Raw genomic sequence first — 22027 nt, forward strand, 5'->3', positions numbered from 1 at the left:
ATAAGAAGAATTACTTATTCAAACAGTTTCAGAAAGTCAGCTTTGTGGTACATACCTCCAGAGCAAAAAAGAAACCAGTGAAAGGATTGGATCCAACAGTAACATACTGAGACATAGCAGGTGGGCTGTTTTTTATAGCTGCATTATATCCACCTATATTGGAGGCAGTCTTCATTTGGTCAAAAGGGCAAAGTGTCATGATACCTAACAAAAACATTAAAGTGAGTGTCTTATACTTTCAGAACAAAAACATGCAACGCAAGTCTAAATACATTCCTGCCTTGCTTTCTTGACTGACCAGCCAAGATTTGGGAAGGAGTACCTCTAACCATATACATTCCAAAGAATACAGCAGAAATAACCTAATGTCTTTTAGTTAATTATAATGCACAGTTTGCTTGTTTAGAAGAGCAAAAGTAAGACAAAGCGTCCAAGTTTTCATTAAAAAAAGCTGACTTGTGATGATAAAAAATAGGAACAATCTTACATGACAAGAAAAGTGAAGCTTCCCACATATTTCCTGAACATTAACAACTACAGAACCAGCAGAGATGCACACTGAAGAACAGTATCAGTATCGGAGAGTTCAGCAGCAAAACACATCTATTGATGGTTAACCAAATGCACTTTGCTTGCTTGTTTAGCCCTCTTCTGACCTCCCACATGATTTGTGAAAAGATGGAAGAGAAATTAAGTTTACTGTCACTCAGATCTGCCTGTCTGACAAGAATCTGGGCTTCTGCAAATTCCTAAGAAGTAAAAGTTGGAGTCTAGAAGTACATTTGCCTTTTTTGAAAAGGCACAATCTCAAATTTTAGTTTCTTGATATGCTAGATTCAGGCAAAACCGCCATCAGGCTGAACTTGCCTGCCAGACAGTTCTTTAACCGGGCAGAAAAGGGAAGAACTGCATCTGATCTAGTCTCTCTGGTCTGTTTCTTGCCAAATTAGAAGACAAGACAGCTAGCACTGTAATATCCTTTCTCTCCCCTCAAATGGACAGAGGATGCTCAAAGAGACCAGTAGACAAAATACAATGTACTTCTGATGGTGGTTAATTTTATCATTCATTACACCAGCCTTCTCCCAGTATTTATTTTATCCAAACACTACCACTAATAAGTGCTATCACCTCAAGCTTAACAACACTAAACCATTCAATTTCATTCAAGCCAAATATTTGAAAACAAACAGAAATGCTTACCAATACTAGCATGGTCAACAATTGTATCCACATCCTGCAAACCCCACTTCTTATAAGCCAATGGTGGCGGCTGAACATTCTCATTGCCAGATGCTGCAGCTGACAAAATTTGGTAAAACACAGAAAAACCTCTACTGAGTCAAAGACAAAGCAATAGCATAATAAAGGAAAAAATGAGAAGATTTTAAGTTTATGTTTAGAATGTGCAAGACAGTCAATATCACTCAGGCAACTTGCACTCTGAGGACATTTTCTGTTGTGGAAGGAATCTGCAAACATACAGTAGATGCATCCACATTAAAGGACAAGCAAGGAAGATACAAATTTCACCTTGATTTGATATCTGACAAACCTAAGTAAATTTCATGTAGTGTAATGTTCTATTAACAGACTCAGAAATAAGTATTTCCTCTTAAACATACCTCTTGCTACCTGATTGCGACATGCACGAAGGGACTGAAAGAGGCTGAAACCATCAATTGTCACAATTGCTGCTGGATACAAGATACTTAGTTCTTCATTCTGTGAAAGCAAATGGGAGAAGACAGTTACTGTTCTAACAGTACAAACTAGAAAAGAAGCTGTTAACTACACAAAAAAAAGCATTACAGCCAAAGAGTTAATTCCTAACAAGCCCCAGGCAGCAAAACTACTAAAATTAAGTATTAACACTGTCCCATATATGAACAGTTATTTAAAGCCCATCATTTTATATTTTTTATCTTCTTTCAGTGACTTATGTTTGCTTAATATATTTTATGTCTTAGATAGAAAACAAAAGTTACAGCAGCTTATGAAGGCCACAGAAAGACACATTTATCTAGAATACAACTATCAAGGTTTTACAAACAAAATTCTCAAAAGAGATTAGTATCTGAATTACCAACCCCTTGGGCACAAAAATGTCATATAAATTGGAAGATTCAAATTCCTTAATCTTTCCATATTTCAAAACTGAACGTCATACTAAAAATCACATGAGCATCTGCATAAAGCAAGCTTGGAAGTTTCTGTAACTTCAATGGTTTTTTTGCATAAAGCATGTCAACTCAGCCAAGAGCAAAGAAAGATGACTTTTCTACTAAATAGCCTGAGGTCTACAAGAACCTTCTCTATACAGGAAATACTCAAAATTACATGCAGATTCTTAGCACCACCTCAAATAAACACTTTTTTTTTTTTAAATTTTCCACTATCTTCTCTGTGAAGCAAGTGCTTACAAATGAGTATGTGTAGCTCTTGGCATCTATCAAGATGTGTTTTCTCCTTTCATCAATATATTATCATATTTTGTGCACATAAATGAAAAAACAGGAAATGAATGAATCCTTCCTTTGCAACATTGTTACAGACGAAACAGAAACAAATCTACAGAGCAAACTCAACAAGTAAAAGAAAACTTGAATCCTCTAACTATACAAGCAAAAATAGTTCTAGAACAAGAAATTCATAGTCTCTTGTTCCATAGAATTTTCTACCCATCAAACACTGGTAAAGGATGTAGAGGATTCACAGAGAAGACTCCCTTCCATACCCCTTAACATTGCCACTTCGCTTTTGAAATAATCTGACAAAACCTGTTCTGTGACACCAGGATGCCTGGGAATTTCATAGGTTCTGCACTTAAGCTGCAGGACAGGATCTTCATTTAGAAGCTGTGCAAGAAGCAGTACTCCACTCTAAAAGAGAAAGAATAGTGAGTGTGAACAATATTGTCTTTTTTTTTTTTTTTTTAGGGAAGGCAAAAATCAGTAACTACAGAAATAGATACTTTATAGAAATGTTTATTACAGTTTATTACCTTGTGGGCCTGCCATGCTGAGAAACATACCTCAGTATAAAAACGAACATAGCCAGAGGTGAAGCCAACCACAATGCAGGTCCAGTCAGGACGACCTGTGGAACTCCTGTTTCACAAAGACATACCAGAAGTTAAAAACAAATCCTGTTCTAAACTGTAAGCGTAATTAATATAAGGAGACTGACAATGCATATTCACACGAATATCAATTCTTACCTCTTTTGACTTGCCAGTGGGATACATAATACGCTACTCACACATTCACTAGAAACAGAAAGATAAAACAAATAAGCGCATTTTATCCTCCAGTTGTGAAAGTTTGCTCTACATGACAGATCTTGCCAAATCAGGATTTTTAATATTTTAAAAAAATATTAACTCAGCACATAATTTATCAAATTCATACCAAAAAAGGCAAAAAAACCACTTTCATTTAAAAAATGCTTTAAATTACGACTTCACATGAACAGTGCCCAAATAGATTGCGTAAGTACTTATTGCACCTTTTTAACGTTCTTTCATCATTCACAGACTGATAACTCTGACAATACTCTTCAGTAAAGATTCAAGTCAAATGACACATATATAAAGGAAAATACATTTGTTCTGATCTATATTGATATATACCAAGTCTTAAAAAAAAATTGAACCATGCTTATCAAAATGCACTTTTGAAGTACATTACGTAATTGAGTAAGATTTTACATCCACCGCATTTCACCACTTTATAATTTGAGAATCTGAGCACATTCAATGTATGGCAGGCAGGGCGTGCAAAAGGCAAGCAGAAGGGCAGGCCACAATATTTCAAATCAAAAGTTATTTAACTGTTACCACAATAGGAAGTTTTCTGGGGAAACACAAGCAGTACAGAGGTTTTGTGAAAAAGCATATACATTCAAGATGACATCCCAAACATCACTTTAAGCGTAAATGCCTGCAGTATTGTAGATTATTTGCATTTGAGGTCGCCTTCACTCCCCATGGAGCAATTAAATTACCAGGCTAGACAATTACAGACAGAAGCTTTCTAAATGCAAGTTTAACATAAGTTGCAGTACAATCGCAGCTTAAAATCAACGTTACATATCTCAGTGAAATCTCATCTTTAAAAGGAGAGCTTAGCCACCACAGGGCATTTTCAGTTGAAGACAACTCTGGGCAAAAAATTCAAGTCTTCAGACAATCTGACAGTATCTGTTATATTTACACTTACCCAGAAATAAAACCCTCACCTACAGGACACCCTTAAATCAAGCCATAGCAAATATAACTGTTTATCTAAACAAAGCTACCCATTCCAGTATGACAGCATCTCTTGGGGCTCTGACAATATTAAGACCCCAGAGTTCGCTTTTCTTTTTCTTTGTTTGTATTTAATACAAAATGACAGGGTAATTTCAGTGGTAGGATAAGAAAAGTCCTAAATAGACAAACCATAAAACAGCTCAAATATATGGCAGCAGCAAGCTTATTTTTGGAGATTTTTGGATTGGAGATAGACTGATTAAGTCAGTGCCTCCTACAGAATAACAGAAGGTTGATGCCAACAGTCATGTTCAAAGGCAGGCAGCAACTCAAGACTGCAAACTCCATAAGGAAATCCAAATCCTATTCCATATGGGAGATTCCAGAAATCATCAGTCTGGTTATCTGAAGACAGATCTAGCAAAAATTTCATATAAACACCAAATGTATGACCAAGGCAAATTTTCCAAGTCCTCTTAACGACTTAGAGCCTAAAACCATTTCAAAAAAAATGACAGAAACATGTAAAAGACTATTTACTATGGAGGTCAAAGATGCAAAGCATAGATGAAATTCAATGCATCTAAGAAGATTAATACATTAAAAACCATGTTAATGTTGATCACGGTTTGTAACTACGACTGACTTCCTAATTAAAGAGCTGACTTTCTATTTGCTTGAGGTTTTGAAAATGTAAAGAAGAATTTCTAAAACTTCATACATTGCCAGTTACAACACGCCCTGACATAATACCATCTACTAGAGATGGTAATGTCCATAATAAAAGAATACATATACTTTTATCTTCCGGTAACAGGAACTTGTAAAAAGCTTGACAATCCAGATTTGTTCAGAATGCCTAAGTTATATGGAAATACGGTGATTTGCAGAGAGCATTTCTCAATTTTATGAACTTGTCCTGAGATATCACACTGCCCATGAAGAATGACCTGTGCAGACAAAGGTCACACAACTTACTGGTGTTGTTTTCAACATTAAAATGTATAAAACTGTGAATGTGCTTGGATAATAGCCAAAAAACTATATGATACCAATTATTAAATACAAAAACATTTTAATCACAATTACATTTCAAGACCTACCCTTCTTCAACATTCAGAGAGCCACTCCAGCCAACAGCATACTGCATTTCTTCTTTTCCCTGGTCACTGTGCTTCCATTTAGCTGCCATTAAAAACAGACAGCATCTATTGAACTGTAATGTCTTGCATCTCACGGATATAATTCTATTCTTAATCTTTGCTTCTGTATAACACATCCTACCACACTTAGATTAAGCACCAATTAGATACCTAGAAGACTGTAAATAGAACACTTTTTACTATCTTTTCTTTAGAAATCTTGTTTCTTACAAACTCAAATAGAACATTATGCTGTTACAATCCTTCTGAACACTTGGTTTTGTTCGAAAACCTACATACAATAACACCCACTTCCTGAAATTTTAACAGGTTCAATTAATATAACAGGCATCTTTGGGATAAAAGTAAGGGCAAGCAAGGGCAAGCTTCTTCTGGAATGATTACTGAAGTTGAGCTCAAACAGATAGCAAAGCTTTAACTCCCCAAAACAGGCATGGGAATCCTACACTAAATCTGACAACTTTTAACGATCTCATCATAACCAAGGTTAGAAAACGCTACACTTTCTTATTGACAGGGTTGAATTGCAACTGACATTTTACTGTTGAATCATCTTCCAGTTTCAAATGTACAACTCACATTGCGTGGGATTTGTCTGACGCCTAAAACTTGAGACACCCGGACTATCTACCACTGCCATGTGGTACAGTTACTACAGAGCAGTTCAGCCGCAGCAGTTCTCTAGCAGGTGAGCTAAAGCATCTACTTATTCTTGATCCATTAGGAACTTTCTGAGGAGTACCACTGTCATTTTATTTTCTGTGAAAAATTAGCAACTAACCTACATGTTTTTTAGAATATGCCTGATCTACATCTACCCTCTTTTAGTTAACACCATTCCCCCTTGTTCTATCACTACACTCCCTGACCAAAAGTCCTTCCCTATCCCTCCTTGTAGGCCCCCTTTAAGTACTAGAAGGCTGCTGTAAGTTCTCCTCTTCTCTAGCCTGAACAACCCCAGCTCTCTCAGCCTGTCTTCAAAGGAGAGATGCTTGAGACCTCTGATCATCCTCATGGCACTTCTCCAGACCAGCTCTAACAGGTCCGTGTCTTTCTTATGCTGAGGGCTCCAGAGCTGAAAGCAGTTCTCGAGGTGGGATCTCATGAGAGCAATGGGGAAGAATAACCCCATAGCATTAGGTTTCCCAGCATCAAGCTCATATACCACCAATTGCATGTGTTAAGAGAAATACCCCAGGCATCAGCACATTTGCAAATGGAAGATGGCTGATCAAGTGTTTATATAGTATTCAGGGTACCTCTAAAAACAGTTTGAGAACTCTGCTTTAGAGTAGAATAAAAAGCCACACATTCTTCAGGATGGAGAAGAATTTTCTATCAGACAATCCACCTCAATTTTCTCACCTTCAAGTGTGACTCAGTTGATTTTTTTCAAAGGAGAAGAAAAATAAGTTAAAATATTTTAGTAAGGGTAAAACTAACAGAAAAGTTTTGTTCTGCTTATTGGGCATGATTAATGTCAACATTGCTGATTAACAGGGTATTTTTACAGCATATTTTGGATTTTATTATTAATGATTAAATATTTTTCTCAGATAACACTATAGATGAGAAATAAGGACAAAATAAGTAACTTAGCAAGCAATACCTAGAAAATGCACAACAGCTACTACAGAACATTCCAAAATTCTTCAAAATATGACTTTGGAGGGTAAGTAGATGGGAGAAAAAAAAACAGATCTTACTACTATTAAATGTACTAGCACATATACTTAGTAGAATGTATACTTACACACTAAAAAAACTGCTTTCTGCTCATTGGCTATTACCATCAGGTCATTTGTTGGTGACAAGGACAACACACAGTCTTGAAGCCAGTAATTTTTCTGGTTCTTGGAAGCAGATTCCTCTTCTTCCTACAGGTAAAGCTTTAGTTAATGCATGCAATCATTTTTACATACAGAAACACCTGCAAGATTCATGACACTCTGACTTGCTGTCAATACCAGTGCTGAATGCCCAACCACCTTTCAAGTTGCTGGCCCTCCAATGTGCATAAAAAGCCATGATACACTAGAAGGCAACCTTGCACTAATTATATCTGCATGTTTGCAAATCAGAAAACAGAAAACTCCCCATTGGGAGTTTAGATTGTAAGTAATATTTATTTGGGGTTCTACAGTTCAAACACAGCAAAAGCTTTAGACTATATTTATTAGCAAACTAAATGGTTCGCAGCAGTAAAGTACAAATCTCAGTTTAAGCTAGCTTCAACCCAGACTTTGTAAGAAACACCTGAGGATTAAGTGAAGAGCTAGTTGTTTTCACCTACAACTCCCTAAAGTGAAGTAACAGGAAACTCCTCTATTAAAAAAAAACAAACAGCTACTTCACACACTGACCAATGACCCTGCACTCTCTATGCATTATTACACTTATTACACCTCGTTGCTATGTGTGAATTCTAACATTTCCCTCTCAGCTGTATTCCTGGTGACAGCAAAAAGGACCAGAGGGATCAGCATGGAGCTGGGACAGAAAAGGTTCAGATAGGGTGTTAGATTCTTTACTGATAGCAGTCTGGCACTGGAACAGGCTCTCCAGGGCAGTGGCCATGGCACTGAGCTTGCTGGAGTTCACAAAGCGTTTGGTTCTGGTTTTTGGGTCATCTCGAGCAGACCCAGGAGTTGTACTAAATGATCCTCATGGGTCCCTTCTAGCTTGAAATATTCTATGATTCTATGAAAGGCTCTAGGAAAAGATCTGTGCATGACAAGAGATTGGCTTCTTCCCACTCCTATCCATCATCACTATGAATGGCCTAGTCCTTGCCTACGCAATATCAACAAGAGAAAGTTCCTTGCAGAAAGGCAATCCTGTCATGAAGTCACAAAAAACTTTTTCCTTCCACAGAAAATGTACAGTCATGCGACCTCAGCAGGGATACCTGCAGTTACAAGACTGCAGTCCCAATTGCTAATAATTTTTATCCAGGTATTTCTAACACACAGAGCACACTGGCATTTTTCAAGACTTTACAAAGAGATAGTGATAATGATTTCCTGGGATACTCATGATTTTAACTCCTTGTGACAAAGGTAAACGTATTAAGTGCAAAAACACATAACCAGAAACCAAAGAAAATCCCTGCAGTTATTTTTAATGTAATGTGTTTCAAACTGAGGAAATAGAAACCAAAATCAAAGACTTGTTTAAAGATTAAAATGAATTAAAATACCTCAGAATTCAAAAATATCTGTATGCATAAACAGGTAACTTGAAACCTAAAAGACTTAAAATATGGCCAACACACTACTGACAAAAGTGTTAAAACAGGAAAAGTTAACTTAACTTAAAGTTAAGTTAACTTAAACTTAAGTTAAACTTAACTTAAACTTAAGTTAAACTTAACTTAAATTTAAGTTAAACTTAACTTAAACTTAAGTTAACTTTTTAAGTTAACTTGTTAACTTCCTAAAGTTAACTTTAAAAAGTTAACTTTAAAAGTTAACTTAACTTGTAAAAAGCCTCCTTAAAAAAGTGAAATACAGCATTATTAAAATCAGCTCTTAAAATGAGATTTCAGCATCACCATCCCTACTAAATAAGAAATCAGTTGCATAAAAAGACACCTTACAGAAGAATCTTTAAAAAATTAATGTCTTTGTAAAAGTTCCATGTTGTCTTTGTAGAAGTTCCATGATACAGATACTTGTTCAGGTGACAAATAATTCCAAGAAGAGATGCATTTTATGCTACCTCTGTTTTTAAAACTATTGTTACAATATTGTAACAGAAATATTGTAATATATCTTTAGCAACATAACATTGTTATGTTATAACATAACATGTTAACATAACATTACAATAATAGTTCTCAACTCTATTCTAGACTGATGAACTCTGTTTTGGTGTGTGCTCTCTACTTCCACAAATATGCTTCTACACAGAATCATCATCTTTGTGTGGATGACAGTTCCTTCTTTCCTAAGAGTTTAACCTAGAACCACCAGCAACTTTGGATGGAAACAAGCAGAGAGGGCTTCATGTGCTTGGCCAGAAGTACTTACAGGACTTTAGCAAGAAGGGTGTGAACTACACTGCGTAAGTTTGCCATTTTAAAAAGAAATAAGCATAAATGATGACAGTTACAACTCAGCTACACCTGCTTGATCTGTTTACATCGTAAGTAGAAAACATTAAGGCAATTACGAACATTATGGCACATGTGATAAAGATGCAGCCTGAGAAGCACATTAATTTCATCAAAATTATAGTGGATTTGAATATCCATCCTATTCAAGAGTTTTTATGCTCCTTTCATTCCTTGACATCAGCTTGAGAGTGATTCATCCCTGGGAGAAACCATGCTCATTTTAACTTCTCATCTCAGCTGTAGTATGTTTCCCTGCTCAAGTAAATAGCTAAAAAGATGCCGTCCCACTCCTTGGGTGTACCTCCCGCATATTGAGACAATTACAACAGTTTAGAGTTTTATTAACAAGGTAAGGTCCAGATTCCTCAGTGTACCTCATTAGCTCTAACACGGACTTAATCAAGCAATGTTGTTCAGATGATTCATTCAGATGCGGAGGATTTCTGCACAGACAGCTTTCCTAACAAAACATCGTATTCAAGTCAGCTGGCAGCTGGAAGTCTCTCAGCCTTACCAGCAATCTGAGACCAGCTGTGTTATTCCCAGCAGCAGTAGCTGGGCAGAGGGATGGTTTCTTTCCCTTTAAAGAGCAACTGTTCTGCACTCATCCCGTATGTATAATTTTGTCTCTCCTGTAACATCATCCACACATCCCAACATAAGAGTACTCACTGCACAAGCATTATAAAGATGTTCATGTCAGTGGTTTAGGATTTAGGTGTTCAGTTTAGATCTTAAAAATAGATTATATTAGTTCTCTTAAGAAAAGCATCAACTGAGCAGCGTCAACACTGCTGAGAGGTAGACATCAAGGCAATACTTGTCACCATTCCAGTTTTCTTCACACTACAGCATGAAATTCTGATAGTCTTACCTACAGACCATGCATTCACAAAGTTACTTAAGATCCGGGATAATGCACTTCAGGACTGGAATTACTCCTTATGATGCATTTCTCTACTAAAACAGAGTAATATGTTGTTCTGATTATGGCTGAAGGTACCGAGAATCATAGAATCGTTTAGGTTGGAAAAGACCTCTAAGATCACCTACTCCAACCTTGTTGCTGTCTCAAAACAAGCATTACTCCTGAGGCTGTTGCATTTCCCTTTTTGTAAGCATCAGGTACCAGCCCACTCGTTTATAAGGAAGCTCTCTTTCAAATCCCAGAAGAACATTTAGTTCAGTGTTTGTTCTCAGCATGGTATTTTTACATGCAACTGTGAACTAAGATTTTTCTAAGAGTAACCTAGATCCTGAGACTAGATGGATGAATTTGTCACTCCACAGTTACTGCTCAGAAGCTGCAGGGAAAATGGGACAGAATTGGACAGGCCTACTAACAACAACAACAAAAATATATATATATGAAGAAGTTTATATTTATAAATATAAACTGAAGTTGGTTCTGTTGCCTAGTCCTTGATGTCTATGTTTCACCAAAGTTGAGGTGGATTTTAAATACTACAAAGATGCGTTGTTTTTACTTCCTCAGAAAGGACTGCAAGACTGTTCCCACCAAAGGGACTCCAAGTGAGACAAAAACAAGGCTTACTGTCTCTGGATAACGATAGGCAAAGACTAGGCAACAGCATCACAGAAAGAGAGAAAAAAACCTACAGAATACAAGAATGAGTAATTACCACAATAACTAAACCATTCAAGCTATATTTAGAAACAATTATGGGAGCAATGGACAAGAGTAGAAGCGTTTAAAATGCTGTTCAAGATCCATTTTAGCAAGTTGATAACTACCAAGGGGAAAAAAAAAAAAGTAAATGCAAACAAGTAGAATAGTCCTTTAGAAAAGATAATTTAGCAATCAATCTTCATAAATATGAACTTACAGGTTCTGGTAATTCTGCTTCATCCCAGGCTCCCCAGCCACCATCTTCCCAGTTCGTTGGTTTACCTGTTTTAGACAAAAAATACTTGTCACATGAATACAGCATAGGCAAGCAAAAACACAGTCAAAATGAACTGCCAGCTGTTATTTTCCTTTCCCCCTCAATGCATTATAACTTCAATAATAGCAGATACTAAACAAGTACTACAGAAAAAAAAACACCACTAAGTGGTAGAAATGGATGTCTTATTTCTCTGTATTTCCACATTTGAAACTATGAAAAAGTAATAACTAGAAGATCTAATCTAAGTACAAATTGGAAATGGGCATAACAACACCCATGTTAAATTAATTCTGACAGACTGCATCTAGAACTCCGTACCACAACTGCTTACAGTGCCTGGTGCACCACATTGCTGAGACTTCAGCAGGGCCTCTGATTAATTTGTTCAGTAATGCACGCAATTTGGTCTTTTCTCAGTTTCTCCACAGCCATTTCAAGAGAGCCAAGATGAATTTCTAGTTATATAGAGCAAACTGAAATGCAGAGTTGGGAGATAAGGACAAATACCCTGCGTGTCCACTTGACAAAAACAAAAAAACTTTCTACAGCTGGTATACAGTTGGTATGGAGACCTAAGACCTTTGTGTAAAATTTAAGATATGCTTGATTTCTAATTGTTACAACTCCAAAGACAGCTAAAGTACTATCTTGTATGTATTAGTCACAGAGAGAAAATAAGGGGACAGCATGCACTTTCCAACCCTTCAAGACTTCATGTACCTGTCTGTGAGCATCAGACCAACTGATGTAAGAAACCCTGCAACATCCCAAGAACCATGTGCACACAATTTTATGAGAAATAATATTTCTGTACACAAGTAAGATATCTTCCTTTCTTTAATGATGTGGGGTTTTTTAGTCAATTGCAGGATCAGCCAGTAGCAACATAAGTTCATTTTATGAATGAGTGACTGCACACATGGAAATAACGCCTATGATAAACAAAGCACCCGAGACCAAGATGATGCAGATTCCACAACCACCCCAAAGCAGCCACAACAAAAGCTGACGCTGTGCTCTCTAAAGGCAAAAAGAGCACAAGGACATTGGCTATTCACCTCTCTGCAAGAGGAAAGAAAATCAGCTAGGCACCAATCGGTTTCAATTATGTCATTCAGAAACCTCAGGGAATCTGCGAGCTTACAAAATAAATACCTGAGAAAACTGCAGTTTGTAGAGACAGGCCTACTTCTCAGTTGCCTTATAAGGGTTAACATATTAGTCATATGTAAAAAACGTTTGAAATTCTTTCATCTAAAAACATAGAACTTAATGAGAATTAAAAAGCATTAAGTACTGCACAGGCAGTAAAAATTAAAAAAGTGGAGACTTCCTACAGTCGGTGAGTTCAGCACAGTTCTCAGCCATCACTAGCACCCACAAGTAGATAGGCATCACTGCAGCAGCTTAAAGAGCCAAGTACTGAATGTTACTGCTGATGTTACAGCTGATGTTACTGCTTCAGATTTCATAAGATGTCAAGACTTGCCTGAGGATTTCACTCATGTTCTTCATTAACTTGTCATGGCTACACTGACCTTAAGAAGTAGTTTACGCATCATGTCTCAAATTGGCTCAGATTTAGTTTTAAGCAAGCTAAACTTTCCCATTTTGGATGGCCAAGCAGTATGGATAAGAAGGTTTGCATCTAGAACACTCCAATTTTAATTCCTCTAAAAACTCTGATTTCTTTAGAAGAAAAATAAGTAAATAAAAATAAGAATCCAGTACAATAAAATAGAAATCTGTACTCTGTTTACAAAGGTTTTTAAAGCTTTTGTATGGCTAATGATGACAAAAGACTTTTTTAAAAAACATTTTAGCTTATTTCTTAAGCTTTCCAGCAGTGCTGTTAAGAAGGTGTTTCACAAGGTTGGATGACAAAATGACTGTGTGAATAATCTTTGTTAAAATTGAAACATCTGCACCATCTACAGAAGGGGTGAGTCAGCCAGTTTTACCGCATCATCGTCAATACAAAGCTGACGGCACCGCTATCTCAGGCCTAACTATAAAAGCTTCCAAGGGTCAAAGCCTCATCTTGTGCTTCAGCTTGAGAATTTTCCAGTCTACAAAATATAAAGGACAATTACAGCAAATACTGTTGAATATAAACCGCAAGAAGAAAGCAGTAACCAACTTCAGTATTTAGGTTAAGACAGTGCCGTGGTTTTATTCGTCTGGGCAGCTGAGCTCCACCACAACCACTCTCTTACCATCCTCAAAGGGAAAGGGGGAGAAAATACGATGCAAAGGGCTCCAGGGCTGAGATAAGGACAGGGAGATCACTCAACAATTATCATCACAGGCAAAACACGCTCATTGTAGGGAGATTAATGAAATCTATTACCTATTACTAACAAGCTAGAGAAGTGAGAAACAACAACAAAACTAAAAAAACCTTCCCCCCATCCATCATCTTCTACCTCCTCCCACCAAGCAGCACGGGGGAAAGGGCAATGGGGGCTGCGGTCAGTCCCTGATGCCTCATCTCCGCCGCTCCTTCTTGGTTACTCTCTGCCCCTGCTCCCCATGGGGTCCTTCCCATGGGATGCCGTCCTTCCCAAACTGAGCCTCTGTGGGCTGCCCACAGGCAGCAGCTCTTCAAGAACTGTTCCCACACGGCTCCGTACCATGGGGTCCATCCCCCAGGAGCAAACTGCTCCAGCACGGGTCCCCCACGAGTGGGGGCAGCTCCCCCCAGATCCCCTGCTCCTGTGGGGGCTCCTCTCCACGGGCTGCAGCTCCGGCCCGGGGCCTGCTCCTGCGGGGGCTCTCCATGGGCCGCAGCCTCCTCCAGGCCACATCCACCTGCTCCACTGGGGGCTCCTCCATGGGCTTCAGCATGGAGATCATCCAACATTACTTATCAGCTCAACCCTGGGCAGCAGTGTGTCTCTTTGGAGCCGGCTGAAATTGGCCCTTATCTAACATGTGGCAGCCATATCCGACACTTCACCTATGCACTGAAACTGTGAGTGAAGCAGGGTATTAAACAACAGACAACTAAACTCTGAAACAATGGCCAGAGAAGCTGAGGGACACGCCTGTACCTTACGCCACCAAAGCATTCACTGTAGTTCACTGGTGCCAGTGAATCACACAACATCCCACAGAAGCTGTCAGCTTGCCAAAACTGTCCTGCGCACCAGCACTTGATAACGTTGGTCAAGCGAGAGATGACTCAGTATCCAAAGTTGCCTACAACGAAGATTTTGAATCAATCCCCCACAATTTCCTTTAGTAGTATTGTAGATCAGAACTAGCAACTGTGGAATGAGACACCAATAACGACCAACACCTAAACAACTCCTGAGTTGTAACATGCTCATTTTTCCAGTCCACTGTTGGGAGATCAAGCTCTGTTGTGCAAGCCTACATTTCCATTACCTCTATCTCAGACCAATAACAGATGCCTGGTATATAGTTCTCCCTAATAAAGCAGCAGCAGTTAATAAAGAGCAGCAGCTATATGACAGATTGTGCTTTATTGCAGAGACTGCAAAAACAGAAGTTCATCTACTAGGTCTACAAAAACTACTTCATTCTTCAATTTGAAGCATTCAAGCACTAAAACTTTATCATCAGTGCATCTGAAACTTTAAAGGTGCTCCCTATGCTGCACATTTACAAAATTGATGCTAAAGCGTAAGAGACTTTGTTTTAAGTATATTTGTCATAAATTTAAGACCCAAAAGAATAGTTTCTATACTGTGGAGCATGTTCTTTAAAAGACGTGAAAACAGGAAAGAAACTTTAGCAAGAGATCTAGACTACTGAGGTTTACCTAGCATTTAACACATCAAATTCAATATGTAAAGTGTTTTTACTCAGTCTAAGACTTTCTTCCTGAAGTGCAGAATGTATCCGAGTACAGAGAAGTGCAGAGAAGGTACCAGAGCAGTCTGTTTGTCCAAGCTGGAGAGCTCCTCTTGGAAACCAGACCCCCAAAGCTCAACATCATACTACCCCTAACTGCATCAATAGAAGGCTTTAGAACAAGCAAGTTAATAGATTTTTTAAATACGAGAGAAAATTTAATACACACACAAGATAATCTGTCTTCAATAGTTTTTTATATGTTGTCTGTAAAGTATCAAGCTGCATCAGGTAAAAATCTAACATATACAATCTTTTTGCATATAAAAATGATAAATAAAACCAAGTCGTAACAATTCATTTCATACATTAATTTCATATGTACAGTTTGACGAGTTTATGATCTTTCAGTTTCCTTCTCATCTGTGCCTAAGAATTTATGAAATTAATATGTAACAATTTCTTGTAGTATTATTAAGTGAAGAGTTTCAGATTTTTTTCTACATACATTTACAGCTAATCTGATATCACCAGGTTGCATAATAAGTGAATAAATACCGGTTTCTTTTCTGTACGGGCCAAGGAATTTTAGAAATAGTTTTAAATCTACTTGCTATTCAGTAATCAGAGGACATTTTTCCTCAAAGTTCCCCTCAAGTGGGAACTGTCAGATATACTATACAGCCTTGCCAGCATTACTGGCAAACCCTTTCTGAGATCAGTATTATGTTTACTCTTTCTTATCACTTCAAATGTCTCTAACAAGTGAAAAAAGAAAAGATGACATTCTAGCTAAATTAGCTCACTAATCTGAAAAAGAAATTGAGAAACATTTGGAACAATTTCTCCTCTAGATGGTCACAATTGCTTTAACTTTTTTTTTTCACTGTTTAAAATCAATCCATGTACTACACAGCTTTTTCTTTTTTTCTTTTTTTAAATAATGTTGCAAATTTCTATGGTTTACAGTTATAACTTAACCCTAAAACCAAAGTCTAAGGTACCATTGAAGGGAAGGAACCTCATGATACTACACAGCACAGGATACAAATTAAACACACGATATACAAAACACGGTATTTCATCTTTCTTTCAAATGAAAGTCACAGATCAGGTTATTGCAAGAAAGAAGGAAGAATATCCAGCTAAGGAGATGTTAAAGTTGCAAAAAACAGTCACATGTGAAGATGATTTGGACAAAGTACTCTGATGCCACTCTGTCATGTGCTGAGAACATCACTTAGTCTTTCCAGTACCTCAGAGCATATTAACGGTTATGCATGAAACATAATGCAGCTATAATATTTTTGATATTTTACATGAATACAGACATGGCAAGAAAGGAAACTTAAATGTGTATGATGAAATCTGGATAGAGAGAATCTGACTGAAAACACAATAGAGAAAAGACTGTCAGAAGGCACTTCAAGAGGAATATACCGAATTCAATAAGAGGCACACAGAAACACTTAAGAACCCTGCTGATAAAAGCAGTTTAGAAATTAATTTGTACTGCATTTTTTTTCTTTTTAACCTAGTTTCCAACTCTGAAATAAAAAGCCTGGCTTTCCGTATTTCTGAATTAAATTAGCTGATCCTGATAAAGCGAAGTGCATAAGCACAACTCCAAAGATGAAGTTTCGAGGAACCGAGCAGAAGAGCATTTTTCAGGACAGTCAATTTAACCCTGCTGTATTGTGCAGAAGAGCTCTTCTACCAACATTCAGCTATCATTCCTACTGTAAAAAGAGGAACAATAAAAAACCCACATAAGGGTCAAAACATCCCCTGCACTTCCAACAGCCCGAGCCCCACTCCAAAATAAGCAGCAGCATCTCAGCATTGTACACTGGGCCATGATCTGCCCTGAAGTGACATGCGTGTTATCAGACACATAGGCATCATTGCTTTGGAACTCCCAAGGAGTAGTGGTGTTTTGTTTTTTTTTTTGTGATGAATTTCATTGATGTAGTGGGAAATAAAGGCATTTGGGAACTATAAATATCTGCAAACCAGATTTTTTGTTTTGTTTTGTTTTTGTTTTCTTTCATATTAATACCTCCAAACTCCAGCAAAGCACCAGTCCTACCTGGCTATGGCACTAAATTGCTGTCATCAAGCCTATCAAGAGATTTAAAATGCACAGTTCAAGCTCAGTGTCTATTAGAACAGGCACACGGCATCATTTTAAATGAATTGCACATGAATTCCTCAAACAAATTATAAACATTATAAAAAATGCTATGCCTTATTGCTCCGTTTTCTGCTCTTTGCAGTTATACATCCATCAATTTCTTAATGCTAGAGTTTTGTTATGCCTGTGAAGTTTGATCACATTTTGCAAATTGCATTGGTTTAATGATTTTTTTAATTCACATGCAGTGTTTTATTATAGACAGCTGTATAATGGAGTTAACCGTCACAGCTGTTCTTTGATCCGGCCAATACATCATCCAAGAACATCTTCTCCACAGCAAGCTGTCAAATTAAATGCAATACAAATACTTCCTATCCCTAGTATTTGCACACTGGAGGCAGCAGTCTTCAAAGCCACTTAGATACCACTAGGCTCAGGCTCCACAGAGGATTCATGCTTCATTATCAGCAATAACTTTCCCCAAGAATCATCATCATGCTTAAGAGTCCCGTTCTTCATTAAAATGTGAAACGGCATTCAAACTCTTTTTTTCCCTCCTAGGGAATAAAGGGACAAGAACTCATTATTAAGCACCATTAACCAGTTTGCTCCATGACACTGGCAAGATCTGCCCTAACACCTTTTATTCTAATACATCCAATAAAAAGTAGCTAAATGTTTTTAATCACAGCAGAGCAGTCATTATCTCAGGCGATGGACATTTAAGCATTGTACTATTAGGTGTTCCAACGTACAACTGCATAATGCAACCGGGGAGAAACACGTCAACCCTTCCTTCCAGTGCTTCCTGACCTGCTCCACTGGCACTTACAGAACTGACTTTGCATCAGGCTTAAAGGAGGACATAGTTATTTTTTCTTCCACTTTATCAGACAAGTATATAATTTGCAAAAACTAGACAAACTGTTGGGTTACTGCAAAAGGTTAAGTGTAGTTGATAGGATGCTTTCTATTATTTTTTTCTACAGCTGAACGTGTTTAAATTTTACCTGCACAAAGGAAGAAAATATCTTAAAAAAAAAAAAAATCTGTGTTTTTATTCTAAGTCAGTTACCTACATCCATATTTTTAATATACAGAGAACTTAAAAAAAACTTTTAAAATTAAGCCTAAATGTAGATTAGCTTAGTATGTTGTAATTAAATGAAACATGCTATGTTAAGCTACAGCTGTTTTATTCATAGGAAAAGTATCTAACTTCTGACCCTATAAACTTTTATTAAAAGTCATAGTATCACATACTGATTTTAAAAGCCCCTTGCATTTTCTGAAATATAAATATTTATATTTATATAATGAAAAACACTTTTACAGTGTTATATTTACATTGTTACATTTGCATGTTACATATTTACATTGTTCTGTGAAAAACACAGAGAACACTTTTACATTAATCTCTGTAGATTTTAGCACACCAAATAGTCACAAAAAGTATTTGTCAGTTTGCTCAGAATGAAAAAAATGAGCAATGCTAGAACAGCAGAAAAACTTATCGTCAGATGACAAGTTCTTTTTGTTTCTTAGGTGTTGAAAGAAAAAAAGATACATAGCTTCTCAAAAAATCCCAAACCTGAAAGGTCCTGAAAGCACCTTTGCAAAGATATTTTTTTTTACCCAAAATCTGACAGGAGCTATAAATAACTAACAAGTTAGGACTCAAAAAAAAAAAAAAAATATATATATATATATATATATTTTAAGTTATTGTTTAATAAAAACGTTTAGTATGTACTTTTTTCCCTAAGGTTGTCAGCATTTTTCATTTAGCTATAAAGTTTAAAAACTAGTCAAGGAGTTTCCATAAAAATGCAGACCAACTTTTAAAGTAAAATAAAACCCCTCCACTTGTGGTTTCTTCATGGCAAAAAGTTCTTCCATGCGAGCCAAGTAACAGCCAAAGCATACAGCAGAGAGGAAGCTGAGTGATTTTGAACTGCCATGCAACAAGTCAGTTGCTTACATGGAAAAGTGAATGGATTAATATGCAGGTGAAAAACAGTAAAGGAACAATCAAAAAACAATTAAATATTTCCAGCCAGGGAAGCAACTTGGAGCACAAGACCTTGAGAGTAGCAGTGACTGTGGCAGATACGCCATCTCAGCCTAACAGGAGTTCCCAAGCCTCGCAGCTCCAGCAATTCAGGTCCTTGGGCTGCAGAGCAGCAGCAATGCAGACTTCAAGAAACAAGTGTAAAAGGGAAAAAGATCTCCTATGCCATGCAAACAGATCTATTTTTTTTTTCTAACTTCAGATACAACTTACTCGTTTCTAACATAAGACACCTCTGCAAGTTGTACCAGTGTATGAAAGATGAATGCACTAATAATTTCTGCTTCAACATGGTGAGATCGTATTCCTATATGAAAGTCACTTTGAGAACTCTTTACTCACTCACATTCATACTCTTGAGCCAAATAAATGGTTGCAGTATTAAAAAAACAAAAAAAACAAAAAAAACAGCTACAAATCTGAAAGACTCAGGTAAGTCTAAATTTTGAAAATTTCTAAATTCTGATACTCTGCCATGATGTCTGAACGACCACATATAAACATTCTTGAATACTATCTACTCATTAAAATGGATGAACAGTGCATTTTAGGATGTACGTTGTCCTAGATGCTACCATGTTTTGTGTTTTTCCAACACACTAAACGCTTCCTCTCTTCACAGCAGCCATTTGACAAATCCACGCCACCAAAAGTATCCAGGTTGTTACTTTACACCAATTGGCCTTGCGTGCGCTACCAAAAAAGAGAGAAACGCTTTAAAGGCATTCAACACACGCTTTTAGAAACACCAACACGTTGCCATCTGTTGCTTCTACCTCCTGTTTCTACCAAGAGGCACAGGCAGGATGCTGCAGGTACCAAACCCTTCCTTTCGATAGGGATGACACCGAAAGAGGAGCCATGCGGAGCCTGGGCGTGTTTTTTGGAGCATTGCAGCAGCAAAACAAGCACAGGTAGCGGAACATAAGTGCTTTCTACCAGAAGTTTTGAACAGTTTAAGGTATGACAAGTAGGGGTGGTTATATAAAACTCTCGAGAATTACCTTACGCCAAGTGCACTGAACAATAAAGCATACAAAGCCTAACCCTGAGCACAAACACCATCGACAGAACAGGCTACGGTACGCGTACACAACTTTTGGTGGTGAATTCAACTGGCTGGACGCACATTGTTTCTCAAGACCTTCTAACAGCTGTTGTGTGACCCCTCCTTCTCCCCATCCCCTCCCAAACCTTGCACGTCTCCAACTCCGCCGGCTGCTGCTCCCCGTCGGCGCCCCGCGCACCAGCACCGCGGCTATCCCTGCACCACCTCGCCCTGCACCGCAGCCACCAGCCGCAGGCAGCCCCCCTGCCCCTGCCACCCTCCCTCCCTCCCCTCCGCCGGGCAGCCCCGAGCCCCCCTTCCCGCACTCACCGCCCCCCGCGGCGCCGCCGTGCCGCCGCTGCGGGCAGAGGAAGTCCCGCGCCGCGCCCAGGTCCCGCAGGCGGCCGAAGGGGACGAGGGCACACGCCATGGCGCCGCCGCCCGACCCGGAACCGCTCCGCGCCGCCCTCCCGCACGGCACCGGCCGGGCGCCTGCGCGGGGCCCGCACCGCTCCCTCCGCCCCTCTGCTCCTCCTCCTCCTCCTTCTCCTCCTCCTCCTTCTCCTCCTCCTCATCCTTCTCCTGCTGCTGCTGCTGCTCCGCCGGGTGCCGACGTGGCCGCTCAAGGCGGGGCCGCCGCCTCCCGAAGACATTCGGGGCTCGGCTCGCCTCAGGGCCCCGGCCCGCGAGCGGCAGCGGCGGTGGGGATGAGTGGGATTTACTGGGGGCGCCGTCACTTCACACACGGCATCAGAAATCCCCCTCCAGGGCAAGGAGAAGAAAAGCGTGTGAGAAGAAGGCCAGGGGATGTTCTCCGAGCCTCAAAGTGAAACGTGCTGTCCGCAGCCCTTCACAATTTTAAATAAATCCTACTTTACCGTGGCTTCTTATTATTTTATGCTTATTTTTAGCATACTTCAGTGTAGTTTGGGGTTTGAGATAGGCTTCTTGTAGTGCTGGTTAAAGACCATCTAAGACCAAGCACTAACTTCTCTATTTGCTAAGAGAAGTTTAATTCCAAATCACCTCAGATTTTCCTGAAGGATCAGACCATATACACAGTCTGGGTGTACTGTCACAGGCTATAACCTCTAGAAAATCGGCGTCAAATTTTCCAATAAACTGTCTTTAACTCATCCTGACAGCTTCTAATGTTCTTACCCGTTCTATCTTGCTGCAATAATCAGGACCCAGTAACAGTTTTGCCCTCAGCACCAGCACAGATATTTATTTTTATGTTTAAAATCTGTGGCTCCTCAGGCAACACACGGGTTAGATGTGGATTTAAGCAGGTGAATAATCCTGCACCTATTCAGGTCAGAATGGCTGGATCCTGCGTTTTTCTGAGCAGGCATAAAATTGCATGTTGTGCACCAAAGGAAGGAGGCTCTTGGAAATTAAGGTCACAGTGGGAAACATTGAAAGCAACAGGTTTGGAGGAATGACTAATTAAACAGATAAAGCCTATGGGAAAGAAAATAATGGTAAATGTGTAACATATACAAAGTTG

General features: G+C 38.6%; 1 protein-coding gene across 1 annotated transcript in view; it reads right to left on the reverse strand.

Moving 5' to 3' along the window:
• Positions 1-21018, reverse strand: part of RAB3GAP2 (RAB3 GTPase activating non-catalytic protein subunit 2) — a 45175-nt gene extending 24157 nt beyond the window's left edge. Inside the window, exons 1-10 of the mRNA XM_068675084.1 lie at positions 20848-21018; positions 11380-11447; positions 7169-7292; positions 5356-5437; positions 3221-3268; positions 3035-3110; positions 2781-2882; positions 1626-1725; positions 1204-1302; positions 32-204 (exon numbers count right to left, since the gene is read on the reverse strand). Coding sequence (XP_068531185.1) covers positions 32-204; positions 1204-1302; positions 1626-1725; positions 2781-2882; positions 3035-3110; positions 3221-3268; positions 5356-5437; positions 7169-7292; positions 11380-11447; positions 20848-20947 — 972 coding nt within the window. The 5' untranslated portion in view covers positions 20948-21018. The remainder of the gene's footprint in view (positions 1-31; positions 205-1203; positions 1303-1625; positions 1726-2780; positions 2883-3034; positions 3111-3220; positions 3269-5355; positions 5438-7168; positions 7293-11379; positions 11448-20847) is intronic.
• Between the last annotated feature and the right edge of the window lie 1009 nt (positions 21019-22027).

The sequence above is a fragment of the Anas acuta genome, chromosome 3 (genome assembly GCF_963932015.1).
Source record: "Anas acuta chromosome 3, bAnaAcu1.1, whole genome shotgun sequence".
Taxonomy (NCBI): Eukaryota; Metazoa; Chordata; class Aves; order Anseriformes; family Anatidae; genus Anas; species Anas acuta.